This window comes from Lasioglossum baleicum, chromosome 14 (genome assembly GCF_051020765.1).
Source record: "Lasioglossum baleicum chromosome 14, iyLasBale1, whole genome shotgun sequence".
Lineage (NCBI taxonomy): Eukaryota > Metazoa > Arthropoda > Insecta > Hymenoptera > Halictidae > Lasioglossum > Lasioglossum baleicum.
Genome location: NC_134942.1, coordinates 5,958,819 through 5,980,553, shown reverse-complemented (window position 1 = coordinate 5,980,553; position 21,735 = coordinate 5,958,819). Strand labels below are relative to the sequence as shown.

General features: G+C 43.9%; 1 protein-coding gene across 2 annotated transcripts in view; it reads left to right on the top strand.

The window, feature by feature from the left end:
- LOC143215813 (disintegrin and metalloproteinase domain-containing protein 10) overlaps window positions 1-21,735 on the top strand; it is a 361,388-nt gene that overhangs the window by 292,723 nt on the left and 46,930 nt on the right. For both annotated transcript variants that reach the window (XM_076438313.1, XM_076438312.1), the window contains exons 5-8: window positions 2,491-2,761; window positions 8,442-8,600; window positions 10,502-10,686; window positions 20,624-20,764. In XM_076438313.1, the coding sequence (XP_076294428.1) occupies window positions 2,491-2,761; window positions 8,442-8,600; window positions 10,502-10,686; window positions 20,624-20,764 (756 nt within the window). The remainder of the gene's footprint in view (window positions 1-2,490; window positions 2,762-8,441; window positions 8,601-10,501; window positions 10,687-20,623; window positions 20,765-21,735) is intronic.

Genomic DNA, 21,735 nt, shown 5'->3' with positions numbered 1-21,735 from the left:
ATTCACTGTCTAATGCCACATCTCCAAGCAAATTAATCTACCTAACTCGTCCTACTGCACACACACCTACACCGGCCGCTTTGATCGGATTCCCGTTCCATCGTCCGATTAACAACGAACCTATTCTACTGGCAAGTAGAATAGCTGCCTTTGACGGAGAAAGCATCGACTGAATTTCCACCGTATGGAATTTCCGGGCGAATCTCAGAAATCATGCTCTGAGCCCTACTCGTTTTCGGCAAAGAGGATCTTTAAAGAGCGCACGATGCAACAACGGGAGAGAAAGGGAGGGGGAAGGGGATCGAACGGCAACCAATCAGCCGTGATACGTCGTTAAACGGCGCTGTCTTTGAGTAGAAATGAAAGCACCAAGATCCCCAGCTCGATGGAGGGGGAGAGAGAGAGTCAAGCAACACAGTGGCCTTATGTATTCGTTCAAGTGGAAACTATGTATTTCGGGTGCATCGGTGAATCAATGGGCTTTTGATCACGCCGTTCCGATAATTGGTGCCAGCTTCTGACTGGCTCGCTCGTCCGAGGCTGGTTACCAAGGCTGGCAATAGTACAGGGCCCACCCTGTTCCGTTGGCGAACGCGCGCTGTCGATCGTCGGACACTTTGTGCGCGACGGAATCGAACGTTTATCAATTTCCCGGCGGACCGTTCCGAATCTGAATAACTCCGGGAACACCGCGTCGCTGGCCCACTTCGGCAAACTCGATTACACTCGGCCGGAGACTCGGGAGAGCGCACCCGGCCGGGTATCTGTTGCGAACAACGAAACCGAAACGCGCCATTTCACTCGGCCATCCGTTTAGCCAACTGCATGCACGCGCGCAGAACACCACAGCTTCCGATGGCAAAATTTCATTTCTTTCGAACCATCGTAATATCCAACAAATTCGAGTTTTAGTCACAGGTATATTGTAAATTTATTCGGTCATAAATTTATTTGTTACAAATGCATTGAAATCCTCTCTGTCTGCGTATATAATAACCGTTCGATTGAAATGTATAAATCACCGAAGTAGGAGAATTTATAAAATTACCGATTGATTATAGGGGACCTCTGAATTTTTCCAATAATCGTGCGTCTCCTTGCGTCGCTTCTAATTAAACAAGCGCACGAACCGTGTCGAATACGTGCACGTGCACTCATTTAGTAGCCACGCTAAACGCCAAGTAAATATTGAACAATGAATAATACATGGCTCCCCCCGGGATCAAGGGAGGGGCTTGTGCACTCGTTTAGTCGCGATATTAAAATGCAATTAAACATCGATGCGCATTTACGTGCTCGAATTACCGGGAAGCGACGTTACATCCCGGCGAATTTTCGTTCACGGTGTAATTTATGCAGTGCGGAATATTTTAAACGATCATTGACTGACCCAGACACGACCTCGCCCGGCCTGTAATTTAGGCTCAACATACATATGTTAATACTCCAATCAAGGCACCAACGTGAGGCGCATCTATATCGACCTGGACTTATCTACGGATAAACCGATAACGGATCGCTCCTGAATTAAACCATAAACTCGATTTACAGCGGTCGCGTTTTCCACTTAATTGTGGTTCATTAGAAGGTGCTAGTTCACCTGAAAGCCAGCCTGTTAACGATCCAGACCTGATCACTGATGTACCCCACAACAAATTCGTCGTAAATAGCCCGGCTGATTTTATGCATTCATGACAAAAATTGAATAACACAATTTTCATTTCGCATAAAAATCCGAAGACTATCAGAAATTCTGCCAAACTATGACTGGCCAAACCTTGGCTCAACGTAGCTTACACCTGAGACCTAGCTTGTCCTTCCGCAACCTCTAGACTCATTACAGCCCTAAATCGTCCGTAATCTCACGCTAGCTTGGACTTAGCGGGTGCCTGAAGCGTAGCTCGCAGCCAATTTTTCTCGAGCAAGAGAACGCAGTTCGAAGAACGAGCTCACCGAACGATTTTCCGCGAATGTCGAAAGAATATCTTCGGCTAAGCGAAAGGGTAGAATCGTCGGGTAGGATCCCGTAAAAACGGAACGAGCGAATCATACATGCGGCGGCGCGGTCCCGATGCATCGTCGATCTGATACGTTACGATGATGCAACGAATCAACCGAATATAAATTCACAGTTACGGTGGAGAAGCGGCGCGCGGGGGCTGTGCAAACGTGATATAAACGCTGATTCTCCCATGCCGGGGTTCTTGCACGCGTAAATCTCACGATTTACGAGCATGGTTCCAACGTTCAGGAAAAAGATGGCTCGGATGACTTGAGGGGCATACTCGACGTGTATTTCGCGAGCCGTGTATTGTTGTTGCCCGCGGTGCTAGTCCTCCGAGGAACGAGAATCCTGCAGGAATATCGAGAAGGCGCTGCTCGAGATCGTGGCTGGAATCACGAGCACGATTCGTAGCGGTGTGCTATTGTCCGGTGATTGGTCGCAGAATGCTTAGGGAGTAATACCTTCGATTTGTGTGTGTTTTCCAGACGACGAGAACTCGTCGGTGCACGGGATCGTGACCGAGGACGGCCTGTTCGACGGCACGATCTTTACGGCCTCGGACGAGATTTACATCGAGCCGGTCAGCAGATACGCGCCCCTCGTCTGCCATAAGCTCGACGGACAGGAACAGGACACCACCGACGCCATGCAACATCATACGATCGCGTACCGGGCCGCGGACGTTGACCCACCTCGCCTGAACGACCCCACATGTGCCAGCGAACGGCTCCGGGAGAACACCCTGAACGAATTGAGGTCTGTAATAGTTTCTGTAACATTTTCCATTAACAGGAGGTTGACTCCTTTCTCCAGGATTGCAAGGGTGCGCGATTCGTCTTCTCATTTCTCGATAATGCAAACGCGGACTTTTTCAGTAGTCAAAAACGCTAGACACAAAATAAGAAAACAAGCCCCAATATTGGGTCGGGCAACCAACATTTCCAAGCTTAAGGGCAACTGTAGCTTAATTTCACGCAACTGTTGAATTAGACCCCGTTTTCGATCTTATTTACATTAGCGTATATGGATTCGTTCACACGCATCCGCGCGGTCGAACAATCGAAAACAAAAATCGCGCGGCCGAAAATTGCCAAACAATATGATGAATATCCTGACTACTGTGTCCGCAGTCGCATTTCGAGTCACTAATAATTCCTACACGAAATAGAGACGCATTAAGGCTATACACTCACCGAAATTTCTATAAAGTCACTGTGTTTTGTGCCCGTGCGAAATCCAGACAGGCCTGTTTATGTACTTCTTTAAGGCCTGGTTTACGTTGCGTTTTTGTCCAGCAGAGTTTGAAAGTTGTTGCACACGTCTTATTGTTACTGGGACAGCTCCAGTTCAGCTCGAAATTGTGCTGCAGTTTTCCTTTCCGTAGCCGCAGATCTTATTAATCATGAATGTCGTCTCTTTGACAATATTTTATCACTACCTTTAAAATGATTTTTTCCGTAATTTTCACGTAAATTCATATAATTATTAATCACGGTGTATGACCGATTAATTTATAAGCATCGATTGAAGCTTTTTCTTCACTTGTTAGTACTTTTCCTCTCGGCATTCTCATACACGTGAATCGAATTATAACAAACAGGATTTCTGCGAGTTCTAAAACTAATACTTTTAGAGTATTCCCAGTTTTCCGTAGTTCTCTGCTCAGAATACAGAGAAACACTAAGTGACTTTATAGAAACTTGTGTTCTGCACCACACAGAAAAAAATCAAAAGAAACGTAAATAGTAAACATAACGGTTTAGAGTACGCAGTCCCTCTATCCGAGTGTCTGCAAGGCACACGACCAGATACGATAAATCAACAAAAATGGTGATATTTTTAAAATATCTATTAAAAAGAAGACGACTTTATAGAAATTTCGGCCACTGTATAGGGCGCTATCGCCCTCAAAAGTCCCATTTTTTCGTTCACAAGGCGTAATTTCCATTATTCGAAAGTATACAACTGCACGTGTAGCTATTTTCATAGCTGCATGCTGCCGAATAATGCAAATTACGCCTCGTAAACGAAAAAAATAGGACTTTTCAGGGAGATAGCACCCTAGATCGATCTTTTGTCTAGCGTTTTTGACTACTGAAAAACGCCATGTTTGGGGGAAACAAGTCTTAACTTCTGTTTCTCATGGTTCACTTGGATGTTTTTTTTCATAAAAATCCACAGACTGACCATCACATTCGTTGCTTAATTATCGCCAGCAAATTAGTTCTACATTTTTGTTAGTTTATGAGGTTCGATACACTGCTCCAGAAATTCGAAGCATTCTCGTAGCTGTCTGATCAGATACAGACCAATACCACTCGGTTGCACACGTGTCCCAGAGCCGACTGAAATGAAGTCAGCGAAAACCTGGGTCTTATCACCCGCTGAATTAGAAATGATACAATTCTACCCTAGTATCGATAAACTCTCGATTTTAAGCTCTTGCTCTTATTACTGTTCCGGGTCGATTCTCCTCCAACGATCACTATATTCTTTATTTTACTTGCATCGCCTTGCGCTACTTCTCGGATCCAGAACAGACCGCTCCAATAGCTTATGATTTAGTCTTCCTCCTGGTCATGATTGTTCCCCTTCGCAATCCTTTAATTTGCTGTTCCAAAGAGGTTCGTTTTACTTGCCTGATCTGATTTCAATTACCAGTGTAAGCAGTCTAATGGTCACCTGATTGTTCTTGTCTAATAATGGTCATTTCGTCCTCCTTATGCGATCATAAACATTTTATCTGATCACGGTCGTTCCAGTCTCGTTATCCGCTCATAAACGTTTTACTTTCCCTGTCTGATCGGAGTCTTCTACTTCCGTCCGGACAATGTCGTCCTAATCTCCTTGGCTAATCGTAGTCCATTGAATCCCTTTTGTGACCGGAGTTGTGCAGAATTACAATTGAATTATTCCAGGAATTGTAATTACGTAGTAATTGAATTAGATTGTAATTTATAATTCAGGTCTTCGTTCAATTAAATTACAATGTAATTCATTTATAAAATACATTGTAATTAAATTACAATGTATTTCGTAATTGCAATTAGAGTACAATTTTAAAATACTTTGTAATTAAATTACATTAATTATACGAATTACGATGTAATTAAATTAAAATTAAAAATTAAAGAATAGTAAAGTAATGGGTAAGAAGAGGTTGAAGAATTCATGTGAAGGTTTCGAACAGAAGGAATTTATTATTTATGAATTTATAATATCTGAAGAAAAATAACTTCCGCGTTACACATTTTTCAAATTTCAACCATAAACATGAAATATACAGCAAACAAGTATATGAAAGAAAAACATAAAAATATTCAATATTCAATATTCAATTACACATCTGATTAAAATACTTAGTAATTGAATCAATTGAAAGGTTTGAATGATGTAATTCAGTTACGACGTAATTACTATATAATTGAAATACAACGTAATTAAATTGCGTAATCGAATTACAATGTAATAGAATTAGCACAACTCTGTTTGTGACCATGTTTCTCTAATTTTCCGTTGCTGATGTAAATGTAATTAGACTGCGGACATTCATAAAAGAATTAATTTGTATAAAATGTATCTAATTCACGAATATTGCAAAGATGCACCAATGAGAAATTAATCAACAAGTTTATCCCTTAGGATTACAAAAAGAATAGTTAAAGATGTGTACAGACGCATTCTCGTGATTTTCATAAGATAATGTGAAGATAGTGCGAACCATTTAAAAAATATTCGGCCACGAATCGAGTACAATCTGAGCACGAACGTCTCACTCTCCCCGTCCACTTAGTCTATTGCCGCACTCCTTGGGAACCCGCGACTGTCTGGAGTCTCCGTCCGATTAAAATCGCGGCTACTCCACTGGCGCCGACATCTTCGTCGGTCTGATAGCAGGCGGGTGGTTTCTACTTGGCCGACAAGAGTCCGCCGGTTCTACCTGTCCGATAAACGAGTCTGCCTCTCCCTACTTCGTTCCGCGTCGGTGTCACCGTGTCGTCGTGCGGCGACCACGTTGAAAAGAGGTCATCGGGTGCTGAGGGGTATATGATACCTTCGCGGCGCGCGAAATTATACATAAGAGAGCCGAATTGATACTTGTATCGCGAGAGTGGGGCCACGGTGCCGGGGCCGAGGACGGTCCGGTCGCCTGTATAATATCAGCTTGTTGCCCCGTAATACATTCAATATTCCCCGGGCCGGCGAAGTTAATATGAACCCCGGTGGCCCCGTGCATCGACCGGTTTAATAGAATTTCAAATGGCACACGGCTAGGCCGATGGGTTCGCGCTTTCCATTTTTATGCGACGCCCCGTCGTCCGGGCACGGATAGCTTCCTACCAGAGAGAGGGAGAGCGAGGGCTCAGGGAAAAGCGGCTTACCAGAGATACCGGTCTATTAATCGCTCGAACGTCATCGTTCGAAGTTAACAGAATTAGTGGGGACACCGACGGTGACCGAGGCCGGTTCAAAGGGACTGCCACTGGGGGGGGGAAACCGATGATTGTCGTGGGACATGCGCGACGGCACGCCGCCGCAATTAGAGAACACGGTCCGTGGCCCGACTGATTTCGAACCATGGTTCTTGGCATCGATTAATGATAACGTTCACCGACGTAACCGGCGGCCCGGAGTTTTCGGCTGCTGTCCATCTCCACGCTACCGACCAGGCTGTAAGAGAGAGAAGGAGAAAGACAGGACAGCAGTTGTTCCAATTACTCCCCGCTCGAGATAAACAGTTCGGTCGCGCTCGAGTTGGACATCGCTCGCGTAAACTTTCGCCCGAGCGATTCGAATGGCTGTCACGTGACTGGAATTTGCTTCCGTTCGTCATTCCCGCGGTTGGCCACCGCCCCGCTGCACGTGCCCCGGAAGATTTCTCCACTTTGTTCCCTCGGCCCTGATTGGATTAACGTGTAAGCGCCCCCACGGACCGAAACTGAAATTTCCCAATGCCAACGGGCGCCGCGACTAATAACATTTATTGAAGGAGTAATCACGCTGTTTGGAACTGTTACGTGATACCGGGTCCTGCGACCATCGCACATGCACCAGGACAACGGACGGTGGCTTTTGTGCAGCTGTGGCCGCTCGCTATAAAATCATTCTTCGTTCTTCTCACTCGACTGTCTGCGAGAACCACCCCTGGGAGAAATTACTCTATGCTGGAGTTGTGATGAGTGGCCTACTGTTTTCGAGAAAATAGACGTAGTGAGGAGCATAACTGATTCAACACACTTTATGTCAGAATAACATTTTTATGAATGGACCAAACGACTTCAATTTCTCTGTAAGGCTGGAAGAATTAGTTTAGTGAATGACGTCTGAAAAATATGTTGAAAAAATGCATTTGGTCGGAATTGTGAAAAACAATATTAAAAATTGACTTTTACGACTTTTTTTAGCTGGACCGATAACGAAAATTTAAAAGATGTGTTTGGTCAACCGGTATACATTATATACGCTCTGAAAATTTCATTGAAATTGGTTTACGAATTATAAACGATCAAAGGTGGTAAAAATTGCCATTTTTACTGCTTTACCAAATTTTTACCACTTTTGATCGTTTATAACACGTAAACCAATTAACCAATTTCAATGAAATTTTCGGAGTGTGTATAATTTATACCAGTTGACCGAACACATCTTTCAAATTTTCGTTATTCTTTTCGCAATTCCGACCAAATACAGTTTTTCACATATTTTTTAGACGTCATTTACTAAACTAATTCTTCTAGCCTTACAGAGAAATTGAAGTCGTTTGGTCCATTCATAAAACAGTTATTCTGATTTAAAGTGTGTTGAGTTATGCTCGTTAGTGTACATCTGTCATGTGCTTATGGATTCGTTCGAATATCTCGTATAGTTTCCGAGAACAAAAAATGTATAAGACGGACGGAGTGGACTCTTTCGGATACATATTTGTGCTCGTCGATTTATGCTCGTTCTTGACCCCGATTCGCGGCCGCATTCCCCGACTTCTCGCGGAATCAGTGTACCCGTCTTGCGGATGTTGGAAATCGGCGGGCGCGCAACGAAGGGTTAAATGCACACCGGGAAGAGCCTATAAAAACCAGTGGGCGGCTGCACGGTTGTGTATAAAAATCTCGTAAAAGCGTAGCTACACAGGAACGGTATAAAAAGCCAGTTAAACGGACCTCGCGGGTTCAGACGGAAAGTCTCGGCAGCATGGCGCGGTGGGGAGTGAGCGAACCAAGACTCGTGCTGAAAACGATTACGAAAGTAAATTGGTTGCCGGGCTGTTACGTATTATTCGACATATGTCACCCCTTATCTACGGTTCCTGGCTTGCCAGGCAACGATTTCTTCCCCACCCACCGATTTATCCTCCGGAGCTGATCAGCTCACCGTGAAGGATTCACTGGGCCGAGCTGTAGTTTCCTCCGGACGCTTACCGGCGAAAAATCGTTTGCAGGACGAACAGGACGTGGAGTGGATATCTCGGGGACACAATGCGGCCGCTTTATCAACACCAGGACGAGGGGAAGTCCCGGCCGAAGCCCGGATTCTATCCGAAGGATGCGAGGAAGAAAGACCCCATGGCGAGCTCGCACAATTTGGAGCTACTCGACAGGTAAAATTGTATATCGATCTCTCCGCGCCGGACTGAAACCTAGTCGCCTGTATACATTTGAATCCCCCCTGGAAAATCTACTGCTCTCGCGGAAACTTTCACCGAAATCCCCGACTTTTCCAGAACCTTTCGCAGATGCTCCCATCAATTTTCTATCACGGGAACTCGACGGGATATGCTCTCGCAACAATTCTCGAAGCATTCAGTTCGACAACACGCTCTATGGTTGACTTGTACTACTTGCAATTATCATTGATATACCAGTATAACCAGTTTATTCAACCCGTCCGCGCCTAGAAATTGAATTCTCCAGCTGAAAGTAAAGTCGCTCGATTCGCCCGGCTGAAAATTGAGATGTTTTCACATGGTTCCGCCATTTATACATTCCGTAACGAACCCATTCTACACGTCAGCCGGGAAATCGAGTTATCCCTCTGAAAACGGATCTACTTCGCTTGTCAGGCCAGGGCAAACCCCGTTCAATCATTTATTCCCGCTTGCTGTAGCCGGGTTTCGAAACAGATCTATTCCGCGTGCCGAGATGTGAAATCGTTCAGAAAATATTTCCAGCCGAAGATGATCCTATTCCACTTGCCAGCCGGACACAGACCATCGTATCTTCCACTCGTGGCGCAGCTATCGCGGAATTAATTGAACTTTTCCCGGGGAAGGCCGGCACACCGTCGGAAGCTCTTAAAAACAAAAGGTTCTATAGCCTCTAAAAGCTTTACACGGTCGTTCATTCACGATCAGACTTTTTCTCCGGGCGGAGTGTGCTCGCTCGTTCCTTTCGTCTTCCTCGGCCAGTTTAGCGCTTCCACTCTAGTTCCATTTACCTCATCCGGCTGAACACGTCGATGAAATATTCGAGCGCCGTCGAGTCGCTATCCTGGAAGAAAGTTGCCGGGCGGGCAAGAGAAGAGCGCAACGGTTACTTATCGTCTCGTCGATTCGCTCGGGATGTTTGCCGTGCGATGCTTTGCGCTCCCATTTGAAAAGCACACCCGTTCGCAAACAGAGAGAAACAGTGAGAACTATCGTCTCCTAATTAGTAGAAAATTTGTTGATTACAAATATTGAATAATCGATTCGAATTTTTTTCTTTAGTAGTTAGAACAAAATTGGTTTGCTGCATAACGTGGGAGCAATTTTTGAGAAAACTTGCAATTGTTGTAATTAACAGAGAGGCACGCATGTTGCCCGGCTTTTCGCGATTCTGGCGCACTGTGGAGCGGCCTCGCGTCGATGAAAACGTCAAAAATCGAAAGCAAACACCATTATCGCCGATCCAATTTAACGTTGCCTCGACCGGCCTTATCGGCCGTTTCTCCCGTCGCGTCGGCTCTTGTCAAAGCGCCTTGATTTGTTGTTCGACCGCGAATCCTGTATCGACCAGGTCGACGCCCCCGCGTTCAGAGGAGACCGCGCTGCATTTTCTATTTTTTCGTTCGACACCCGCGGAGGCTCGAAAATCTAAATTGGACGCGCCGGCACACCGCCTTTGAAGCCCCCAGAAAATTTTGTTATTTCGCGCCCGAAGCTCTCCCGGGGTTTAATTCGAAAAAATTTAATTTCTAGCGGGGGCTCGCCTGCCGAGGTGGCGCGAGGCCCGAGGGGTGTAGAAGAGAGAGAAAGAGAGAGAATGGGAGCGAGAGAGGGGGAACGGTTTCGCACAGAGTGTTTCTGAAATGGAATAAACTGAAATATGCAATCGCGCGGTATCAGCGGAAATTCGTTTCAAGCGGAATAAAGTGAAACGCCCCGTTAAATTGACCGTGTCAACAGTTCTCCGTGGAAAACTTTGCCGGTCTCCCTTGATCAAACACACCGGCCCTCCCGAGCCCCGGGCCGGAATTGTTGAATAACAATTTCTTTTCGTCCGTCGTTTTTTCGCTTTCCAGGTTGTACAGAGCTAGGTACTCGAGAGTGCTTCGGAAACGGACATCGGTCGACCCGAAAAAAACCACGTGCATGCTGTACCTGCAGGCTGATCACACGTTCTTCGATCATTACAAGTCCGAGGAAGCTTGCATCGAGGTGATGACACGCCACGTGCAGCGCGTCAACTCCATCTACAGGTACACAGGTGAGTCAGAAATATTTGTCCACGAGGAAAACCGGAACATCGTATTCGAACGTCTTTAAAAATATAACATTTCTAACGTCGGACCATTTATTGGAAAAGTTATCATTCTTTTAAGGAACTGTAGATAGTTGACATCGATCTACAAAACGTATTCGTTCAACTTTCGATCTATAAAATAAAAACTGATGAAAAGGTTCGGAGAAACAACTTTTAACAAAATCCATCAATCTTTTAACAAAAAGTGGACAACTCTATTTTAGCGTTATATGTAATCTCAAGGTTATAATATTATATATCGTTGGATTCGTCTTAAGACCAGCTACAACGTTATGAAATCCGAAATACATTTTAGCATATAAAAAATCAAATTCACCTCAATTTTTTCTAAAAAAAAAATTTGTTTCCAACTTTTATATATTGAAATTTGTGGACGTCTGAATACTGTTCCTCTTTTGTTCGAAACATTTTACTCCTCAGATTATCGAGAACCCATGAAAAAGCGTGGCGATAGTGGAATATTTTAACTGTCACTTTCAAACCTTATAACTTGAAAAATATTGTATTATAGTGTTTTGGAAAGCTCTCACAACAACCTACAAGAATATGCAATAAAAAGTAGGGAGTTCTATTTAAGAAATTGAAGATGACCTTCACGTGATTTTCAAACGACTATCCAAGGTCAAATGAATGACACCATTTTATGTCCCCCTTGAAACCATAGAACTTTTGTCTGAAACATTTTTCTCCAAAACGCTTCGTTTCCGAGATATACGTCTGTTTCACTTTAAGTGACTCACCCGGTATATATTATAAGAACATTCTAAAATTATTACCATTAATTTTCATCCGAAAATACATCAGAAATTTCCTCCTCAGATAATGTTTCTTCTTCATTTAAGGCCAAGTGTAGCCGAACGTACAGGCGTTACGCGAAACGCTGCTAAACGCTTAATAATAAATTAGCTATAAAATTTCAGTTCGGACATAGTCGGAATCAAATTTTGTCTGCTTATAATCACAAATCTTTACCGAATGTAATGAGACCAAAAAGAGCATCCAAACTCGCACAGAACTATAACAAAATCGTCAATAAAGTTTTGCAATCGTCAAAAATCTTACAGAATTATTGGTAATGTTCGAATATGAATAACTATACTAATTTAGATGATAACAAAATGAAATCTGTTCGAAAGTTCTCTGTACACCTACCTGAAAAACTTTCGTAATACAAGAATTTACAGAACTTTCCTTAAAACACTTGAAAATCACCAATGCACGGACGCTGTTTTAGAGACTGTTTAAGAACGCAAAGTTTACTACTTCTCGGGTGTACAAATAGAAAAATCAACATGTAAGCTTTATTCTTCAGACTTTTAACTACCAACGAACAACAAAAATTTTATGACACGCAAAAATCGACTTTTTTCCACTTTTTCAGGCCAAACAGACTACTGTGCGTCGTCTTGTTAAAACTGTATGAATATTATTGCGAGTGACCGTAGTTCGCATCGTATAGTCGTCTTTCGGGATCGATGAATCAGTTGCCGAGGGCAGGTTCGCGAACACGATGACAGCCTAGAATACGAATGGAAAAGTCTCTAGAACGTTACTGTATATAGGGGAATGGGCAACGTTCTTCCCTTCGGGCCGGGCTAACAAGTGCGCGTCTTCTGTCTCATTCCGCTGTAATAACTTCGCAAACCAATTAAAACTTTCCCCGGACCTTCCAGTTAAACTAACTTTCTGCCAGCAGCGATCGGGGGAAATGAATGTTCCTTAGCCTTACTGCGGTTCCTTTCTGCTACGCGACCGATTAATGTCAGTTTCTGTGTCTGACGTTGACCGATTGATTCCGTGGAACTTCATCGCGTCCCGACTCTACACACTACTAACGCGTTAACTTTGAACGATGGTTATCACCCGGTAGTACCGGAATGGATACGACCATCCTGACCACACTGCTTCTTCCGGTTCTTCCATTCAATCCTCCTTGGGAATGGGTCGTTGAAACACTTCATATTCGAACTTTCGCCGAGCTGCCGGAGAACGTAATTTAAACTCTACATGGTCGTCCGACTAGTGGCGGGTTTATACTAGTTGGACAAGAATCGAAGCGATCGGGAGATTCAACTAGTTGTGCTTCGGCGTTCGTAATTTCGTTGGCGAAATTGACAAGAAACAGTAGCCATTGGGTTGGCAAGAAAGTAATTTCGGTATTTTAAGGTGAAATAGAGCCCAATTTTTTTATTCAAGCAATGAATTTCGATGAACAAGATATTTTTCCTTTTGTTAGATGATCTTTTGCTAAAAACAATAAATAAGAAAATAATTTATTGATTAAAGTTCGTCGCTTAAATAAAGAAATTCGGTTTTATTTCGCCTTCAAATACCGAAATTACTTTCTTGCCAACCCAATGTAATAATTGATAATCTAAATAAGATGGAAATAATGTATTGGCATTATTCAATTTTTTTATCACTATATTTGATTCGGAAACGATCACTAAATTTTCGTCCGAAAATTGCCCATGTTCAGAGTGTTCATTATAACAAAACGTCGTAGAAAATATTCGTTCTGCAATAAATTCGATCTTGCTATTTTAAGAAAGTTATACGAGTAAGGTGAAGATCGGTAAGTTCGTAAACGGGGCAAGTGCATATACTGGTTACTTTTATTATAATAAGAGCGAAATTTCTCTAGCTTGTATTTATTAACGTACTACAAGTTAATACGAACTATTCGACATAGATGTCACCCAAGAATAAAGGTGCTTTCCTCGCTTAAATCAACCAGTGCTAAACAGTCAGGTGAGAAGTACATATGCAACTTTGAAAGCATTTTTAACTCTAAGTAGTTGACATTTTGTACAATATGCTATCAAAATGAAAAACCCTCATCCATCCCTCGTTTCACGAACTGAATCTGTCCCTCGGTGTCAAATTGACACAGTGATAAAAAATCGATAAAATAACAAGGTAAACAGTCACTTTGCGATGGCTTTTTATTCGAATTGACGAGTTAACATTTACATCTCCGATTTCTGGGTTATATGTTTCGCATTAAAAGAATATAAGAGTCACGAAGTTTCGGACAAATTTACCTACATATAACAGAACAGTACAATGTATTTCGGGAAAACTGTGTCAAATTGACACGAGGGACGGATGAGGGTTAATTCACCATAACTGTGCAAAGCGTTTCATACCGACAGCGTTAAGTATTTACATAGCAGACTGAAAATACATCAGTTTAAAATCCAACTTTACAAAAACCAATATGCACTTACCCCACTTCAATAATTTGTTCCGCAATTATTCGCAACACCTATTAATTGACCGACAAATCCGAAAACAGACATTCCCAGCAGAGACCTAACTGCGAAAGCGCTCGATCAAAATCCGCGTGTCTGACCAGGGCAGCAAGAAACTACTTGTCGCCGCAATACCTCGTCGCTCGACCAGTCCGAAGCGTTCCGTTCTTATCGGTTAATCGCAGAATCTGCAATCCATTTCGCTCGGGAATAGTGGGTGGCGGGATGGCGCGGTGCGGCGTGTAGATCCCGTCTGGCCATAGACCGGCATATTCCACTTGAATTCGTAGCTACACAACGGAAACCCTCGGACGACACATCCGCCGTTTAGTATCGGTCCCTCGTCACTCGGTCGGCTAACCAGGGGACAATCAGGGCCGTCGATCGTCCTGCGGAACGCGGACGGGGCGAAACACAGAGAACACAGCGGGGAATCAACTGGAAGAGAACGAGTCGAGAGAGGATAGAAGAGAAGAGAGAGAAGGGACGAGAATAGGTAGGAGCGACGAGGAAAGCGTTCCCCGAAAATCTCATTTGGCCGGGCGGACGCGAGCCGCGAATATTAAGTAAGAGAGAAGCGGCTCGACGAGCCCCGTGTGTTTCTCCTGTTCGAGCGCGGGGCAGGGGGGCTTTAAACGCTGCACCACCTGCCGTAACAACGAGCAAATATTTGTGTCTCGTGACTGAGCCGTGTTTAACGTAGCGTGACCGCGCGTACACGCCGGACCCCAGGCCAGTGCATTACTTAGAATTCCCTATCTCTTCCGTCGTGCGATTCGCGGATAAAGCCCGGTCTTCCGGCGACGTTTCCGCTGCCCTTCTACCCCCTGCATGGTTCTCCTCGAACGAATATACTCGGGAGCCGGGACACGTCGAGCTTTCGGTACGATTATCGGGGCATCTCTACACGCGAGCATTTCGGATGACCGATCGACCACCCCCACGGAAATGTTGGCCTGCCTTTGTCCCCGGATTAAACGGCATTAACTCTCTTCCCGCACCGATATGTACACGGCCCCCGTTCTCCCCTCCTCGTACCCCCTTGCAACCTCGTCGCTAAACGCTCTTGTCTGACGAGAGATCCGGAATTGCTGCGATTAAGGCTCTCTCTCTCCCTCTCTCTCTCTCTCTCTCTCTCTCTTGCTCTCCAGCTCTTCCTCTCCGCTTCTCTGCATTGCAAAGTTGTGTCTGCTGATTGCCTTCGCCTCGATTTCCCCCCGAGACAAGGGATAGTCGGAGGAAGCGAGCTATGGCAGCCTGCGTACGCCAGTAAATTATTTAATCCCGCCGGGTGACGAAATTAAACGAAAGTCGCGTCACCGTCGGACGTTCGCGAAACTTCGGTCAGTTTAGGCGAAAAAAGAATACGGGACTGCCTCTCGCCGAGACAGAACGCGCCGCTATCACGGCAATAATGCATTTTGATACGCGACGGAGACCGCTCCCCCCACCGCCGTCCGTCTCGTGCGCGAAATTGCGTTCTTCTTATTGCCGCCGGCGCGATAATGCTATCTCGTCGGTGATATCGGAGAGAACCCGCGCGCGCGCGCGGCCAGCCACGACGTTAGTCATTACACGTGGAACGCTGACCGCCGCGTTTATGATCCTTATCCTGGCCCCCGGAGGGTCGCGCGGGGCTGGAGAAAAAAGCACGTAGAAAAAAGGAAACTTTATTTCCGAGCGTCGTATCCGCGACAGCTGTCACGCGACGCGTTACCCCTCTATTTGTTTGCCGAGTAATTTTTTACGACATCGGCACGTGAACCGGGCCGCTAGCTCGTGCCGCCACTCCATCACGCGATGATAAACTCGAAATTATTTATTGAGATGAAAAGTCACCATGCAATTCTTCGCCCTGGTCGTTTGTGCCGCCGCGTCCCCTTCCGCGAAACTTCCTCGATTATTAAAAGATGGAGTTAGGATTCTACTTGTCTGACGAAATTCTAGGGTTTTACTGGTCGCTCCAGCTGCGTGTCCGACGTCCCATCGACTCGTTCTACTTAGGAGGCAATATCAACGTTCTACGGAATATTCGAACGAACCTGTCCGACAGTAGATCTTTCTATTCCACTTCCCAGGACGTGGAATCATAATTTTCTCATTCTCACCCGTGTAATCGCAGACTGTTTCATTCCATTTGTGCAATTCTGTACTATTTATTCTGCAACGAAGTAACTGTACAGCTAATTCGCCCCGTACCACTTGCCTGACTATGGTCAGTATTGTTCTACACTTAGTCTTGGTGTTTTATCTGAATCTACCGATCTCAAAATTATCAGGGCTGCACAAATTTGCCTATCCATGCACTCACCATCCGCCCGTTTGATAAAGTTCAATTTTTTACTGGTTATTTTACTGTGAGGTAACTGTACGTCCGATCACAGATCGCTCCATACCACTTACCCGACTATGGTCTCGGTTATTCCACTTTTTACGTTATGGTTTTATCTGGATCTACCGATCGGAAAATTACGGGGACCGTTCGAATTACCCTATCCAACCACTTAACGTTCACCTGTTTGATAAAGTTAAACTTTTACTGCTTATTTTACCGTGAAGCGACCACGCGCACCTGACCCAAGATCATCCCGTACCACTGGCCCGATGATATACAAGATCGGACCACTTTCTTCATAATTGGTTTACCGAATCTTTGCATCAGAAAATTGTAGCGATCGTTTGAAATGAATTATCTAACTGCAGACTGAGTGCAACTTTGTACTACTCGTTCTAGTGTGCGGTAGATGCACGTCCGCCCATAGATCGCTTCGTTCTACTTGCCTCACGCTAAAGAATGCTATTCCCAGTTCTTTGCCGTTATCTTATCTGAATCTGACGATCTCAACATTGTGGATAATCTCTAAATATACCTGCCCGACTATAGATCGCTCCGTTCCACTTGCCAGACGACAGACAGCGTTATACCATTTCTTATCATCAACGTCATATCTGAATCTCTCTCTCTCTTCGTTATTATACACGTGTATCAATCTACGAAAACGTCGTACTGAATTCTTAAATTTCCCTGTCCGACTGCCGGTGGATTACCACTACTTGTCTGAGCCACAGTTGTGCTAATTCAATTACTAAGTATTTTAATCAGATGTGTAATTAAAATACAGCTCTCCAAATTATAGACCAGAACTTTGAAGAAGTGCGATATATTTTTATGTTTTTCTTTCATGTACTTGTTTGCTGTCTATGCGACGTAGTTTCTATTCCTCGTTCTCCTTCATAATCCGTAACGCTATCTTATAATTGTACTCCAATTGCAATTACGGATTACATTGTAATTTAATTAAAAAGTATTTTATAATTGTACTCGAATTGCAATTACGGATTACATTGTAATTTAATTAAAAAGTATTTTATAATTGTACTCGAATTGCAATTACGGATTACATTGTAATTTAATTAAAAAGTATTTTATAATTGTACTCGAATTGCAATTACGGATTACATTGTAATTTAATTAAAAAGTATTTCATAATTTTACTCGAATTGCAATTACGGATTACATTGTAATTTAATTGAATGATGATCTGAATTATAAATTACAACATGACTGAATTACATTGTAATTTAATTGAATGATGATCTGAATTATAAATTATCATACAATACGACTGAATTACATTGTAATTTAATTGAATGATGATCTGAATTATAAATTATCATACAATATGACTGAATTACATTGTATAATTTAATTGAATGATTATCTTAATTATAAATTACAATATGACTGAATTACAATGTAATTCAATTACTTTACAATTATAATTCCTGTCATAATTCAATCGTAATTCTGCACAACTCTGGTCTGAGCATAGACAGATTCACACTACTTGCCCGACCATATAAATGATCCTATCTCTTATCTTCGTCATTGTAGCGTCAAACAAGTCCACTAAAAATTTGTGACGACTGTTTAAATTTTCCCGTCTGATCGCCCATCGGTCTCCCCACTTGTCAGACAAACACCGAGCCCGCTCCACCTACTTCCCCGCGGTTTCGATTAATATTCCGCTTATCTTGACGGAGACTGTCGCGGAATTTATCCGACGGACTGTCAGGAACGTTTGAACGTGGTTCATCTGCTATAACCATGGATTTTAATTAAAGTTTACATAGAAAGCCGTTTATTTGCGCGGGTGGTGGGGAGACAGGCTTGAATCATGCAAGCACACATCCACGCGAGCATATGTACAGGTACTTGGCCGTGTCAATACACATTCCCAGCATTGCTACCTTGAACTTCCGACGGCCTCTGGTACTTCGCCCACTTCCGGCCGTTCTGTTTGCATTATTTAACGCGATGGCCAGGAGCGGACTCGGTTTCAACTTGTACAAGGCGGTTACCGATGTTTTCGCCGGCGACGACGCGGCGCCGCCGCTCGCAGAGCTAATTAATGCAGCATTACATTTGGATACAATGGACTCGGCGTTAATTACCGGCGGCGCACGTATATTACACGGAAGATATGGATGTAACGACGCCGCACCGCCGCCGACGCCGTTGCGCTGATGTTTGCGCACCCGGCAATCTTGAACCGCCGTCGCGGCGTCGCGGGACTTCAGTCACTTATGGAAACGGGTCTTGGGTGGAATGTCTCGCGGACTAGTTCCCGACGGCTTTAATTCTTAATTGCCAGTCTGCGCCGCAGCTCTATCCTCGCCGTAACCGTGTTCCAGTTATTATTCGGGGCTTAAGAACCTTGGACAAGCACCACCACCGAGAAACCTAGCCGAATCCTCCGCTGAGCCACCGAGTGAAAGCAGCCTGATCGCGCTCTAATGATAAATCGAGCAGTTAGCTCTTCAAGAACGAATCTCTCAGACCTAGACAACCATCGGTGGCCGGTCTCCGGTTATCTACACGTTGTTCGGTTTAACTTTACCACCAGACTGCGGATTTTATGCACTTGCCAGAAGAATGGATAAGCGTAGTACACTCCCAGACAAAAATCGCGTTAAAATCATGCTAGCGTAGAAACTCTGCGCAGTATGTATTAGGTTGTTGCAAATGAAATGGCCGTTTTGAATCTTTAACATAAACTTTCATTTTACAAGCTTCATTCATGTTCCATTAATTGAAATAATTTCCATCGACATCAATGCACTTCTTCCATCGTGATACGAGTGCCTGAATGCATTTCTGGTAGAAATCTAATAAACGTGAGGCAATCAATTCGTCAAATACAGTTTTTACAGCACACGTTCTTCTTTGAATATTTTTCCATTCAAAAAGCCATCTAGGTGCTTGAAAAAATGGTAACCAGTAGGTGACAGGTTAGGCGAATAATGAGGGTGAGGAAGAACTTCACACTTCAACTCTGCTAATTTCCTAATCCAATGACAAAAAACTTCTTTATTTTTCATTATTTATTGGCGAGACTTTGACCAACATATTCGTGGCATTTTTCAAATGAAAATGATACCAATTATGATATAATTCCAATTATATTTGTGTAATGAACAATGAAAATTTTCGACGCAAAGAAGGACAGCGTATGGGAAAGAAAGAGACGCGGAGAGTCGCAGCGCGCCGGCACAGTTCAAAGAACTTCCCGTACGCTGTTCTTCCTTGTAAATATTCTTATATTCATTGTAAATGTTATCGGAATTGTATCATATTTGGTACCATTTTCGTTTAAAAAAATGCCACGAATATGTTGGTCAAAATCCCATAAAAAAATAATGCAGAATAAAGAAGTTTTGTCATTGGATTAGTGTGGTCTCGCCGATACACCCGAGCCGTATGATGTCATACTTCTTGGCCCCTCAAGGGGGTACACCCCGCAGAAGTGGGGATAGTTCTGGGACAATTGTCGGCCAGACATTTGGGACATTTATCGATAAAATACTGTACGTCCTATTCGTTGCAAGTCCAAACATCAGGAACGGATTGAAGGTCGTATACCGAGGTACCACTGCACTAAAATTGTTCAACTATCAGACACAAAAAGGTGTCCAGAAACTCGCTGCTGAACATTTTGCTCAACTTTAAATTCTTAAGCGGCGATAAGGGTTGATTGAATTGTGTCTTCGTTCAAAAAGCAACGCCGAAGAAGAGTTCGCCACGTAATATTTCGAGCGAGGCAGTTGGCGTGTAATGGGATCGAGCGAGGCGTATTTATAGGGAGCACGGTAGGTGGTTTTTGCGTTTCGAAAAGTCACGAGATCACCGGCGTGGAGCATAAATCCGTCGATGGGGGAAGGAATCGCGTTCGCGTGTCGCCCGGTCGTTTTTCCAGTTTCGATTGGTATTCCCGCGGAGAAGGTGTTTGATTAAATGCCCTCCGCCACGCGACGCGGTGGGCCGATCCGTTCGGGGATACGCTGATCACTGGGGGAACCCGAAAATTACTCGTCTGGAGGCCCAGTGATTTTCGTTATCAGCTATCGGTTACCCGGCAGAGTAGTTCCTCTCAAATCCCAGGAATTTCGCGGCATCGATGCATTCGCCCGTCCAAAACACTCCCTCTATCTCTCCGATTCTCGGTAAACGTCGCATTTCGAGATTTCCGGTTCCCAGGAAAATTATGATTACTTCCCGGAACGTGCGACAGTAATTCTCGATGAAGAGAACCGTGGAATAACGAAATGTCTCTTTTATGTTTCAGACTTCAATCAGGACGGCCAGCCGGACAACATAAGCTTCATGATAAAACGAGTCAAAGTGCACAGCGAAGCCGCTCTGAACGACTCGTCGTACAGGTTCACGGGCTCGTACGGTGTCGAGGAATTCCTGGAACTCTTCTCCGGTAAGTGAACTCCCATGTATTTTTTATCTCCGCTGATTATCCGGTTCCCCTCGGTTATGTGTATCGATCAGTGGCTGGCTATCTCGACGTTAACCTCACGAAACTGCCATTAAACGAACCGTTCGCTCCGCAATCGATGAGAACGTCTATATCCACTATCTGGCCAGTCACGGATCCATTCTCCTTTTTCAATCAGATATAAGCTCGGTCTAATTGCACAGAATTAGAAGATCGCCATCGCCAGCTTCGTGTCGAGGACAGTCAGTTTGTCTGCTCCACCCGATCGTGCCTATCAATTCCACTTCGGTTTAAAGAGACGTAAATAGTGCCTGTTCATGTTGTTGTTGGTTTCAATTTATCTAACTATTACAGTTGCGGTTTCCCACGCCGCATGTCCGATCAAAGTTAATCCGTTCTGCTTGTTGTCAACGACTCGGTTAATACGATTAAGGATACAGCAATTCTATTTGTTTTTATCGCGGTAGATTTGATACTATCGCGTGGTCGTTAAAGGGCTAATAACAATTCTCTATTTGTCCGACCAAAGCTAGCTTGTTCTACTCGGCTTATCCAGACGATCGCGGACCAATTAACTCCAGTCGTTCTTATCGTCGTGGATTCAATTTTGTCCACGATTAATCACGATTCTGCTGTGGCCGATTGATTAAATATATTCTACTTGCTTCTCGTCGAAGATTCAATTAACACGATCGCAGATAAACCAATTCTGTTTCTGTCTATGATGCTTATGTAATCTCTCGCGATTAATAACAAAGTCTGTTTGTCTGGCCACGAATAGTCTTATTATATTAATAAGCAAGTAGTCAGTATTTTAAATTATGTTTTATTTACTTTACTCAAATATTTCGAAGTAATTTTTACACAAAATCTGTCAATTATTTTCCTCGCGCAATAATTCATTCGCACTAGAACTGACTTCTCGACCACTGTGTGGCTGTCTGGTCAAAACT